Source organism: Staurois parvus, unplaced genomic scaffold (assembly GCF_062004578.1).
Source record: "Staurois parvus isolate SC_StPar_1 unplaced genomic scaffold, SC_StPar_1.0 ptg000390l, whole genome shotgun sequence".
In the NCBI taxonomy this organism is placed as follows: Eukaryota; Metazoa; Chordata; class Amphibia; order Anura; family Ranidae; genus Staurois; species Staurois parvus.
In genome coordinates, this window is record NW_028318186.1 from 11,855,746 (window position 1) to 11,869,468 (window position 13,723).

General features: G+C 42.5%; 1 protein-coding gene across 18 annotated transcripts in view; it reads left to right on the top strand.

Annotated features, from left to right (window-relative positions):
- Positions 1-13,723, top strand: part of OTOF (otoferlin) — a 547,586-nt gene that overhangs the window by 524,753 nt on the left and 9,110 nt on the right. For 12 of the 18 annotated variants that reach the window (XM_089686077.1, XM_089686076.1, XM_089686082.1 and 9 more), the window contains one exon: positions 636-736. In XM_089686077.1, the coding sequence (XP_089542203.1) occupies positions 636-736 (101 nt within the window). Of the gene's footprint in view, positions 1-635; positions 737-11,412; positions 11,609-13,723 lie in introns of all 18 variants that reach the window. The other 6 variants (XM_089686080.1, XM_089686079.1, XM_089686083.1 and 3 more) reach the window with 1 other exon arrangement.

Consider the following 13,723-nt stretch of genomic DNA (forward strand, 5'->3'; position numbering starts at 1 on the left):
AATACTGCAGTAGGAACAGACACAAAAAAAATGCACCCAAAATATTTCGAACTGTTGTGTTTAGTCAGTGAATTTGAGTTTTTGGGGTTTTTTGTTATAAACATGCGTACTTAAGTATCATATTAATATTACACTTGTAAGCAGTTCATAGGTGGACTAGTATCTTATCAGGGTCTAAGGAATGTGAGTACGTGCCAGAAGAGTTAGTATGATGCCAAGGGCGTTTGCTGCAGTAAACAAAGCATACATAATCAAATACATGTATATACAGAGTTTTACATTTATTTCACACTTCAAAGACTAAAGCTCCTTTTCATTATCCTTATATAAAAGAAAAATACTCAAGTTTTTATTTGTACATAAAAACTCAGACCATTGTAAAAAATAACCTGATGCCTTGAAGCTGAACGCCAGCTTTTATCACATTTTTATTGCTGTATGTTTCCCCTCTCTTCGTTGTAGACCATTTTTTGTGGATTAAGGTAGGATTAGAATAACTGGTAATATTTTTATTGCTGACCCCTATTTCTTCATACGGATGTCACAGAATCATCTCTTTTCCATTTTATCCATTACTAAAAAATGTGTGGCTTTAGGCTTTAGTAATAATTGTACCCATTATTCTTTTTCCTCAGGGTAAAGTGGAGGCAGAGCTCCACCTACTAACAGCGGAAGAGGCGGAGAAATCACCGGCTGGTCTCGGACGCAATGAGCCGGATCCTCTTGAAAAACCAAAGTAAGTGTGATATGTATAGGATCCTTGTATGTAACAATTCTATATTAAGTAGCAAGTTCTTTTAATTCTGAAGAGCCTCCGGTCATGCTGATCCGTACCGTGACATGGGTAAATGATACCAGTGGCTAGTGCCCTGACAAAGGGAAGATTTGACATCTCTTGCAAAGTAGAGGCTACTAAATCCCTCTCTGCAGCAATCAACCGGGTGATGTATAGTAGAAGTGCAGGAAGGAGTCACTGCTCAAAAATTACTCCTAAATGGACCTGAACTTAGAAACTGAAGATTCGCTGTGTTAGGGAACATCTAGAAATATTGATTGTGCCTAAGCAGTGCCCCCCCCCCCCCAAAAAAAAACAAAAAAAAAAAAACTACGTTTTGTCTGGAATTCCTCCTGAAAAATAGCACATACTTTCTGGTATGTGAGTGTGTCTAGGCAGTCCTGTACCACAACCTTATAGCTGTATATGTGAAGTGTGAGATCTAAGGCAGTGCTGCCTTTTCTCTACTGGAGGCTCTGAAATGAGGAAGCATAGCCCTGCCTCTACCAACATGGCTACCTCCACAAAGTGCAGAATAAGACATGGTAAGTCAGCAGTGGAAGAAAGATTATCTTAAGGAACACCACAGACAGTACTGGTGACTGCTCCTTGGTCTTCTTTGTAACCTTTTTTGGGTACAGTTTCCATGGTTCAGACCCTCTTTAAAGTATTACTAAAGGCATAACTTTTTTTGAGTTTTGGATAGAGTGGAGAGGGATTAGAACTCTTGGCAATTTTTTATTGTTGCTTGTTTACCATTATCATCAAAAGTGAATGTAAAAGAAAATCCCACATTTTGGGTTGACACCAGAACAGGAATAGAGAGGAAATCATCCGATGGGGATACTAGTTCTAGTGACTCTTGTGACACCCCAAGATTTCTTCACGTTTGAGGTATTTCCTTTCCCATCCTGTAAATCCTGGAAGTGAAGGGAAATCTCTCCAATGGGACACAGATGCCAAAAAAAAAAAATCAAATGACAGGTTGATCCAAAAAACGTTTGCCTTTACTTCTACTTTAACATTCAAAGGAACCTGATGGTATAGAAATATGAGAGCTGCCAAACCTTACTTCTTAGTAGGTAGGTAATGGCTTTTGAGTCACCATGCTTCCTTCAGAATTGGGGAGCCATTGACCTGGAATGAGCATGTGTATAACGGCATCCCAGTACTTGACTGACATCATACTTGCTCCAGTTTAGTGAATCACTAAATCATAAAGGATCAGAATGACAAACCTGGTGCTCATAAAAGCCAACAATGGTAGCGCCTCTATTTCTGTTCCAATAGATTGCCTTTGAAAGGAATCTATAGTGTATTTTCAGTGAGTTAAGTTTTTTGCACTGTTTACCTTTAAAGCCCAGGTGAAGTCAAGGAAATAGAGATGCAGTCAGATACACAATGAATTAATGATCTCCAATTTCCTGTTAGAGCAGTTGTGCAGAGTGTCTGAACATGACTGTGCAGTCCAAAAGGCATCAGAATTACACCCAGTGCACTTTGTAATCAGCACTCAGTAACAGACTGAGCCAGACACACCCCTCCACTTTAATACATTATAGTTCTATGTGAAGACACTTGTGCTGAAAGGTGTGGCTGTTGCTCAGCTCTGCAAGCAAAGGGCACAGGAATGGGTGAAGGAGCTATACATAAAAATGGCAACCACCCCAATTTTATAACTAGCCTTTGCAGTAAGGTGCACATGGAAGCGCAATGCACAACACAAACAGACACATATTTCCCAGCACACTTAGCAGCTAGCCTGCAAAAAAACTCCTCAAATTTACCGTCCAACAATTCACGTTAAAAACAGAGGTTTTACTTGCACACATTTGCAAATATATGTGTTAGCCACAGTGCCTACGCCAAGACTGCTTTGTATACTGAGGTCATAATTCAATATTTTTGAGAGTCTCCAAATTGGAGCACATATAGCAGTGGATAAACTAAGGGCGAGTTTCCCAAGAGGATGCCCACTCCTCAAAGACACAGGGATGCATTGGATGCCCAGAAAGAGCACAATGGCAGCTGAAGGCATCCAATGTGTTCCCTTGCCAAATCCATTGAACAAGCTGTACAAAAAATGGCAAACACCCCAATTTATAACTAACCTTTGCAGTAAGGTGCACATGGAAGGGCAATGCACAGGAATGGGTGGAGCAGGAAGCAGCATTTTCATGAAGAGAAGTATTTTAGGGCATTTCAAGCAGAATTCAATCACAAGTGATAACATATGGGGGGTACAAGATTATAAAGAGATAAAAAGTTGTGAGGATTCAATTGGGCCTTAATACATTTTGATGTATTTTTCTAATTCCCTTGAAATTGCTTGTATCATGTTTCCAATATTACCTTCATTGATAAAGGATCTCAACCATATAAAAAGTACATTTTGTCAGTTAGTCAGCAGACCAGTACTAGGCCACTAAACATCTGGCAACATTACTAAGCAGGAATCTTAGTAACAAGCTAATAAACTCTCCTCTTGTGTGCCTTTCTGAAACTAGCTTCACTTTTTACTAGGGACCAGCCTGAATAAGCTTCACTAGTTGCCATCTCCCAATGGATGCCTCAATGGCCTTTTGTGGGGCTTGGGCGTAAGGAGATCCAGTCACTAGACCATTTATAGCTAAAGTCTTCAATGAGATGTCTTGCAGAAAATAAGTAGGGTGTAATGCAGGCCATAGATGGGTCGAAAATCGGCCGATTTTTTCGGCCGAAAATAAAATCGGCCGATTTTCGGATCGTTAGTGGGCTATTTGTTCGGCCGTTTTTCGGTATTTTGGCCGTTTTTTTTAATCGGGAAAGTTGGAAAAAAAATCGGCCGATTTTCGCGGCAATAATGGGCTAATCGGCCGATTTTTTACCGATAAAAAATCTGCGCATGAGCAGTGACCTGCAAGAGGAAGACAAAAAGAAGAAAAAGAAGAAGAGGAAGAAGAAGAGGATGAAGAAGAAGAAGAGGATGATGATGAAGAAGAAGAGGATGATGATGAAGAAGAAGAGGATGATGATGATGAAGAAAAAGAAGAAGAAGAAGAGGATGATGATGAAGAATAAGTAGAAGAAGAAGAGGATGATGATGATGAAGTAGAAGATGAAGAAGAGGATGATGATGATGAAGAAGTAGAAGAAGAAGAGGGTGATGATGCCGAAGAAGAAGAGGATGATGATGAAGAAGTAGAAGAAGAGGATGATGATGAAGAAGTAGAAGAAGATGAAGAAGAGGATGATGATGAAGAAGTAGAAGAAGAGGATGATGATGAAGAAGTAGAAGAAGAAGAAGAGGATGATGATGAAGAAGTAGAAGAAGAAGAGGATGATGATGAAGAAGAAGAGGATGATGATGCAGAAGAAGAGGATGATGATGATGAAGAAAAAGAAGAGGATGATGATGATGATGATGAAGAAAAAGAAGAAGAAGAGGATGATGATGATGAAGAAGTAGAAGAAGAAGAAGAAGTAGAAGAAGAAGAGGATGATGATGATGAAGAAGTAGAAGAAGAAGAGGATGATGATGAAGAAGAAGAAGAAGAAGAGGATGATGAAGAAAAAGAAGAAGAGGATGATGAAGTAGAAGAAGAGGATGATGATGATGAAGAAGTAGAAGAAGAGGATGATGATGACGAAGAAGATGATGATGATGATGAAGAAGAAGAAGAAGAAGAGGATGATGATGATGAAGAAGTAGAAGAAGAAGAGGATGATGATGATGAAGAAGTAGAAGAAGAAGAGGATGATGATGATGAAGAAGTAGAAGAAGAAGAAGAAGAAGAGGATGATGATGAAGAAGAAGAAGAGGATGATGATGAAGAAGGAGAAGAAGAAGGATGAAAAATAAAAGGAATTCCAGTCTGGCAAAAAGTGTCTCTGCAGAGAGCTCCACTATTTCTTTGACAGTTCCTTGACATTTACAGAGGTTGCAACAATGTATCTATTTGTTTCCGAATAAAAACATCTGTATCCTAAATGGATACAAATAGATACATTGTTGCAACCTCTGTAAATGTCAAGGAACTGTCAAAGAAATAGCAGAGCTCTCTGCAGGGATACTTTTTGCCGGCTGTAGACGGGATAAAAATCGGCCCATTTTTTTTACCATTGGTGGTAACGTCGGCCACTTGAACGACCGATTTTTCGTTTTTTAAAAGAAAAATCGGCCGATTTTCGACCCATCTATGGCCTGCATAACAGTCACATAACAGGAGGGTTTTACTCGTATTTTGTAATTGGTCAACAGGGATGAGGTTCCTTAAGATTTGCCAAGTTCGCAAATTGCAAACATTTGCCTGAACAGTTTGCAGGTTTGCTGTCAGGAAACAAGAAAACCCCATAATGCAGTGTATAGCCGTTTCCCTAGTCAGCAAGAGCCAACAATTTGAAGCAATGTATAAACCATCTCCCTTACTATAAAAGGTCAGGCTCACAGCAGCCATATTGTCTGTATGTGAGGTTACCAAGAGATATATCATTTTTATTTATTTATTTGGTACATGCCCCCGTGGTAATGCAAGGCTTTCAATGCCTTTTGATTGCTTATTAGCCCTACAAAAGGCCAGAATTGAGTAACGAGTCACTACCCACCCCTATAGGCTTCAAGGAAGTTTGCCACAAAGACCATAAACTTTGAACAAGATTTACAAAACTGTTCAGGAACTGAACCAAGACAGATTTTTATTACTATAGATCAGTACAGGGAATCAGGAACTATACAATGACCAACACCTGTCCCAGACTACAATTCATGTACAGCTGGCAACTGTACTATTAGTATAAGGTCTTAGAGTGTATTGCCTTTTGACTGACATCTTCTTTTTGTCTCGTCAAAAGGAAACCTGTTACATTATTGGTATTGTCAGTTTCTAGTAACCTGATAGGTGGCATTCATGTAATAAAAAATTAGGAAGGATGTGAAGTGAAATTGTGACCAGGCTGTGGACCATAAGATGTTTACATATTCTTAAAGTGTATGTCCAGCTCAAATCCTTTTTCTTAGTTTTGATCAGAGTGGATGTCACGATCTGGGTCAGGTTCAGAGACCAGCTGCTATAGCAGTGTTAAGGCTTACCTGAAGCCAGCAGGATAGGTACACAGGCAGGTCACCCTGGGAATGACACAGGCTCACCTGAGGTGCGGGGTCTAAGCACTAACCGGTTTTCACCAGAGATCCTAATGGTGGAGATGGATTTGGCCGTGTGTTAGTACCAGGTCGCAGATCTCAGGATCACCCCACCAGGGAATAAGCAAGTCAGAATCCAACAGCAGATCGAGCAGGTTAGGGATCAAGCAGTCAACAAGCCAAGGGTCGGTCACAAATAGTAGTAGATGAGGCGAAATCGTAGTCCAGAACCAAGCCAAAGGTCGGTAGCGAAGGTATAGACAGCAGCTGAAGAGACAAGCGGGATATTGGCTGGTGAAGGCACAATAATCTGGCAAAGAGGAAATGCAGAGACATGGCTTTTATCAGGAAGTTCATGGGAGAAGCAAGGGGTTCAAGGTTCAAGACAAACCGGGCCAAGGCAGGATCATCCAAAGAATTGTCAAGAGAGCTGTCCAGCATTCAGGTGGCTCAGCAAGAAGAAACATTGCCACTCACCCCAGAAGGCCCAGGTTCAAACCTAGGCTCTGACAGTGGAGTAGAATTAGAACTCCTGTATGGTTTTTACGGCTATCATGGTCTCCCCTCGCAGAGCGAGAGAGAAAGATTTCCCCTCATCTTCTGTACTGCTGACAACTTCTCGCAAACTAACTTTCCAGCATCAACATGGACAGAACAAAGCAAAATTACTCAGTAATGGGCAAAAGGTCAGCTGCAGGGAGACCACAGGCAATACTGGTGACAGGTACTTTGATTGAGGTCCTCTTGAACTTGTTGTGAACAACGGATTTACTAAATTAAATCAAAGCACACAGGACATGTGACTCTTTTTATTTTTATTTTCAAAATTATTTATTTTTTAGTATTATAGTAAAAAAAAAATAGCAAAACTGAAAAAAAAAAAAAATCTACAGTAACATTTTTAGCCTAACATAAAAAGATGTTTTATTTTAGTTTTGTTCCAATTTTTCCTTTGGATTGCATAAATAAATGTATCCATATCTATAAATGTATCTATATATCTATATCTATATAGATATATATATCTATAGATACACACACACACACTATATTGCCAAAAGTATTGGGACACCAGGGCTGGATCTAGCCTGTCTGATTTAGGGGTGCAGTAAAAATGTCAGGGGGGCAGGGGATGCAAGGTCAGCCGGGCAGTGTATAAGAGTCAGTAGAGCAGTGTACAGGGGCAACAGTTTGTAAGTTTGTAGGGCAGTGTACAGGGGTTAGCATGACAGAGGACAGGGGTCAACAGGACAGAAGATAGGGGTCAGCAGTGCAGAGGACAGGGGTTAGCTGGACAAGCTACAGGGGTCAGCATGGCAGAAGACAGTGGTCAGCAAAGTTGAGGACAGGGTCAATGCTGGCAGGGCACTTGAGAGACCTCCTCCTCACACAGCTGAGGTCAGTATCCCTCCATACAGTGTGTAGCTGGCTACTGCAGCTGCCAATCTTTCTGGGAATTTCAAAGGGCAGAACTGCAACTGCAGCTAGCTACACATTGTGTTAGGGCAGTGTTTTTCAACCTTTTTTGTGCAAAGGCACACTTTTTTCATGAAAAAAACCACGAGGCACACCACCATTAGAAAATGTTAAAAAAATTTATTGAAAAACTTTTTGACTTGAGGGCCGCAATGGGTTCATATATTGGACCCGGGGGCCAGACCAAGAGTAGATGAATGATGTGTATGTGTCATCCATAGTAAGTATAGTAATATTCCCCCATAGTAAGCATAGTAATTAATCCCCCATATAGTAATTCATCCCCCATAGTAATTCATCCCCCATATAGTAATTCATCCCCCATATAGTAATTCATCCCCCATAGTAATTAATCCCCCATATAGTAATTAATCCCCCATATAGTAATTCATCCCCCATAGTAATTCATCCCCCATAGTAATTCATCCCCATAGTAATTCATCCCCCATATAGTAATTCATCCCCCATAGTAATTCATCCCCCATAGTAATTCACCCCCCATAGTAATTCATCCCCCCTATAGTAATTCATCCCCCATATAGTAATTCATCCCCCCTATATTAATTCATCCCCCCTATAGCAATTAATCCCCCATATAGTAATTCATCCCCCATAGTAATTCATCCCCCATATAGTAATTCATCCCCCAAGCCCCCCCCTGTGTCAATTCACTTACCTTTGCTCCGCGCGTTCCTCTCGCCCGTTCCGGTGTGCATGTAAATCTGTCTCCTATGAGGATCTGTCCCCCTCGACGTATCTGCGCATGTGCCAGTTTCAGGCATTAGAGGCCGATCGGCGATCTCCGGCACATGTGCAGATACGTCGAGGGGGACAGATCATCCTGACAGTATCACGCTCCGCGGGCCGGATTAAAAGGTCCGCCGGGCCGTATACGGCCCGCTGGCCGTAGTTTGCCCATTGGTGTTCTAATGATTGGTCTATTTGTGAGCCGAGGCCACATGTTACGGATGAAATTGCAATTTTTCCCACGGCACACCAGACAATATCTCACGGCACACTAGTGTGCCGCGGCACAGTGGTTGAAAAACGCTGTGTTAGGGAATCTGATCTCAGCAATGTGCTATGTGGGGAGGAAAAGATCTGTTGAGTACCTTGTGTGCAGTGCCATGACATCATCTAGCACTCAAGGTGAAGTTGACGAACTGCTCCCCCCCCCCCCCCAAAAAAAAAAAAACAGCATTAATCAACACACTCACCCATTAAGCATAAATCCCTTCTGCATGCCCAAATTCTACCCAAACAAAAATGCAAAAATTCCCCATCCTCACAGTCCAAACCCCCCTTCCAGCAAAAATATTTGCCCCCAATCCCACCTTCCAGTTCAAATCCCCCAATTCCTAACAAATCTTACATGCCTCAAAAACCACCCTTCCTCGTACTAACCTTTTCTGCCAAATCCCCACTCCTAGCACTAATTCTCTTACCATTTCCCCCCCCTGTACAAATCTCCACTCCTAGTGTAAATCCTTTACCAAATTCCCCCCTCTAGTACAAATCCCCCCTCCTAGTAAAAATTATCTCCTAAAATCACCCCTCGTAGTACAAATTCCCCCAATTTCTAACACAAACCCTCTCCCCCAAATCCCCACTCCTAGTGTAAATCCTCTCCTCAAATCTCCCCTCCTAGCACAAATACTTCCCCCTAAATCCCCCCTCCTAACACAAATATTCCCCTGAGTGCACATCCTCCCACCTAAATCCCCCCTTCTAGTACAAATCTCCCCCATCCCCCCTCCTAGCACAAATATTCCCCTGAGTACAAATCCTCCCCCTTAAATTCCCCCTTCTAGTACAAATCTCCCCCATCCCCCCTCCTAGCATAAATATTCCCCTGAGTACAAATCCTCCCCCCTAAATCCCCCCTTCTAGTACAAATTCCCCACCATCCTCCCCACTCTTGCACAAATCCTCTCCCCAAACCCCCCTCCTAGTACAAATTCTCTCCTAAAATCACCCCTCCTAGTACAAATTCTCTCCTAAAATCACCCCTCCTAGTACTAATTTCCCCCATTTCTAGAACAAACACTCCCCTCCAAATACTCCTAACGTAAATCCTCCCATCAAATCATCCCTCCTAGTACAAATACTCCCCCCAAATCCACCCTCCTAGCACAAATTTTCCCCCGAGGACAAATCCCCCCCCCCCCCCCAGATTCCCCCTCCTAGCACAAATCCTCCCTCCTACTACAAATCCCCCCTACTAGTATTAATCCCCCTTCTAATGCAAATCCTCTCCAAATTCCTCCTCCTAGCACAACCACTTTACCCTTCCCAGCACAAATCCCTGCATACCTAAATCACCCTAGTAGCACATATCACCCCCAATTCCCCCCAGCTAACACTAATCCTCCTCCTCAATTTCCCCCTCCTAGCACAAATCCACCCCCTCACAAATCTCCCTCCTAGCACAATCCCCCCCCCCCCCCCCAATTCCCTCCTCCTAGCAGAAATCATCCCCAATCCTGCCTCAACCCCCCCCCCAATTACTCTTCCTAGCACAAATCGCTCCATTTACTCTTCCTCTACAAGCTCCCCCTCCCCCAATATTACATAAGGGAACAACAGGAGTAGTGGAGTAGTGGAGAGACTTGGGCTCTCTTTGAGCTCCCCCTCCTGTCATAACAGCGATCCTCCATACAGCAGGTTACTTAGGATCGCTATTACAGCCGACGGTGCACAGCTTCAATACCCGTGCCATCCACATTTCCAAGAGTTGAGCAGTCTTTGGAAGAGATGGGGGCGGGTATTGAAGCCGTGTACCGTCAGATGTAATAGCGATCCTATGTAACCTGCTGTATGGAGGATCGCTGTTATGACAGGAGGGGGAGATCAAAGAGAGCCCAAATCTCCTCCCTGCTCTCTCCTCTCTGCAGCTTCTCTCTGGACTGACCACTTTAGATGCAGACGACCATGAGTGCAGGGATGGGGGGGGGGAAAGCTCAGCGGGCATGGCACAAAGTACATGGAAGGAGGGGGGCACCCGGCCTCGGGGGCACAACTGATGACACCGCGGGATCGAGGGACAGGTGAGTGTCCATTTTTTAAAAGTCAGCAGCTACAGTTTTTGTAGCTGCTGACTTTTATTTTTTTTAATTCCAACTGGACCTCCAATTTAAGCAATGGCAAAGGTAATCCTAAATCAACAGGCCCATAGCACTGATGTAAAAATTGCTCTGGTCCACGGACGGTGTACAGGTATGTGAGCTGATGTGGTTAAGAAAATGTAAAATCATGACTGTCCATTGCCTGGTCACAGCACGCTTTAAAGGGTAACTCCACTTTTTGTAGGAAAAGAAAAATTCTCATTGCATGTTATTAAAAATGACATTTCCCTTTCACTATATGGCGCTGTCATTTTCTGTTAAATTCAGTTCAATATGGCTACCTGGAGGTGTTCTGTACACAGACTGCATACAGAACGCCCCCTGAAAATGTCATTTCCTGCCTGTGTCCTTGGCTTACTGATTTTCCCAGAAATCTGTACTAAGATACAAGTCAGATTTTTGGCATCCCCTGCAACAAAAATGTCATTTTCTGGTGAAATACTCCCTATGGGAAATCACATCTAAAGGGATACAGACCCTGCACTTTTCCTCAGAGCCCTGCAAGTGCAACAGCCGATTGATAATTCTAAAACCACTCCGTTTAGATTCACTCTGCACATGGACACAGACAAACAAAGAAACATCTACTTCTTCAGAGTGATGAAAGATTACAGCAAAGTTTGTTAAATCCTTGCAGTGTCCACAGATCACCCAGAGGGGAATGTTTTTTTTTTCCTCAACAAAATCAGAGTTACTCTTTAAGTCACACTCAACCCACAATATCATTTTTGTGAGAAAACAAAAAAAAAAAAAAGTCTAATGGCAGCTTTTAGCTTCTCTGGCAGAAGAATATGAAATCTCATGCATGCTAACATCCTCTCCCTCACACATGTAACCCAAGGCTGACTTTCTCATTGTTCTCCTCCCTTTATTTTTGGGCTGCCTGTTTGCTGATTTCCTCCTCCTCCCTTCACCAGCCGGCCAGACACGAGCTTCATTTGGTTTCTCAACCCCCTGAAGTCTATCCGCTACTTTATCTGGCATACTTACCGCTGGCTGATTCTGAAAATCCTCATCCTCATCCTCCTCCTCCTCATGGTGGGCCTCTTCCTTTACTCTTTGCCTGGATACCTAGTGAAGAAGATCCTTGGAGCCTGAGGAGGTTCTGCCATGGTACTGTCCTCTCCTATCTCACTGTCATTCTCTAAATCAGGTTTCCACCATTTTTTGTTTCACTTTTCTGTCATTCAGACTTTCACAGTGCTAAAGATCAAAGCTGAACTCCAGGCAGACATAACAGACACAAAATAATGAAGCTCTGTATTCACAAACTCATTGTTAAAGTAAAATTTTTTAAAAGAAACATTGTGAGTACTTGAATTTGACTTGGTTTCAGCCATTTGCTTTCCCTATACAGCAGAGCTCAGACTGAAAGAGGAAGAAGCAGCCAATCAGTTATGCTGCATTTCTCAAATGCTAACAAAGAACACGCTGATAGGAGGAGAGATTAGAGATGACCTCATCAGTCACTCTGTTGCTTCTCCTTCACAGGTTGGAGGTGTGTGGGGGAGAGCCCTACAGCCTCTAGAAGAGCCCTACCGTAGAGTAAAATCAGGTCTCCTTCTGCCAGACCGGGCTGTGCTGTTAGAGCTGTATTCATCTCACAACATAATCCTCTGACAGGTCTCTTATATGAATTGTAAAGGTCATTTGCCTGGAATTCAGCTTTAAAAGGGTCGGTCCACCCAAAAGTGATGTTCTGGTTGCAGTTGGTGTCTGGTGGGCTGGGTATCTGTCCAGTGGCTACATTTTCTTTTTCTGCCTACCTTGTGTGTTGTCACCTACCATGGGTGTTCTTATTCTTTCTGACCCCTCAATATAAATGTAATGAAAATCTACACAGGGAAAGTGGGGCTCCCTTATAATGGTTGCTGTAGGTGTGCGGACCTGGGCGTTCAAGGAGGAAAGATCTCACCAGCAGAGCCCCCTACACCAGTGTTCCTCTCCTGCCATCCTCAAGATCCCCCAACAGGTCATGCTTTCAGAATCCATGATTTGTAATTAGCACAGCTGGTTTAGTAACTACTCCACCTGCTTTATATGGGGGTAATTTAGAAAACATAACCTATTGAGTGGGCTTGGGGATGGACTAGAGGACTCACTCAGAATGAAGAATAAGCATTATGGCCCTCATGGGGGCTTATGCATGTAGGAATGAAAGATTATGTAACGAGAAGATTTGTGCACAACAGTCAGTGTAGAGTAGGACAATAACTATGCAGGACTAATAATGAGAACTCTTCTTTTTGTTTAAAGAGAACCTGTCAGCTATTTTAGCTTTTAAATTATGCTTGAAATTACCTGGTTAGTCAAAAAAGTCACTCCTTGTATTGGAGAAAGATAGGTAGGCAGCGCTTAGACCTGAACTCAAGGAGGTAGAGCACTTGGTAAAAAAAAAAAAAAAAAAAAAAAGAAAAAGTCAAGAAAGGGTGAGAAGGACAAGCGATGGTGTATTTTTAAGGTAAAAAGTACAACATAAGACTAGCACACTTAGCATGTGATTACAATTCATCTCTAACTGACATAAATGTACATTATCATTTCTTCCCGTGGTTCCAAACTGTGGATACAAGCCAATATACTGTATAGTCATTGCAAAATAATCCCTTACTTCCCACTGACTTCTGATACAAGTCAATATATAGTCATTACAAAATAATTACTTACTTTCCATTGGCTTCTGATACAGGCCGGTGGTAAAGCAATAGAAGTATACTCCCTTACCTTCCATTAACTTCTGATAAATGCATAAGAGAAGGAGAAGGAACAGGAGGATACTAGCTTACCTTCCATTGGCCTCTGATACACGCCAGTGAGAAGCAATAAAAGAGCAGTCACTTATCATTCTATTACTTTCTGGATAAATGCCAGTGAAAAGCAGTAAAAGGATACTCCTTACCTTCTACTGGCTTCTGATACAAGCCAATAAGTAGTCTTTGCAAAATACTCCATTATCCTCCTTTGGCTTCTGATACAAGCCAGTGGCAACCAATAGGTTATACCAGGGGTCTCCAAACTTCCTGAACAAAGGGCAAGTTTATTGTCCTTCAGACTTGGGGGGGCGCAATGGGAGTGAAAATGCCCCAGCATCAGTGGTAGTCTCAGGCTTGGTGGTCTGCTGGAGTAAATACATTACGTAGGTTATGTGGTCAGTAGGAGGAGGAATAGTGCCCCATGATTGGCATCAGTGGGGGGAATAGTGCCCCATCATCGGTATTAGTGGGAGGA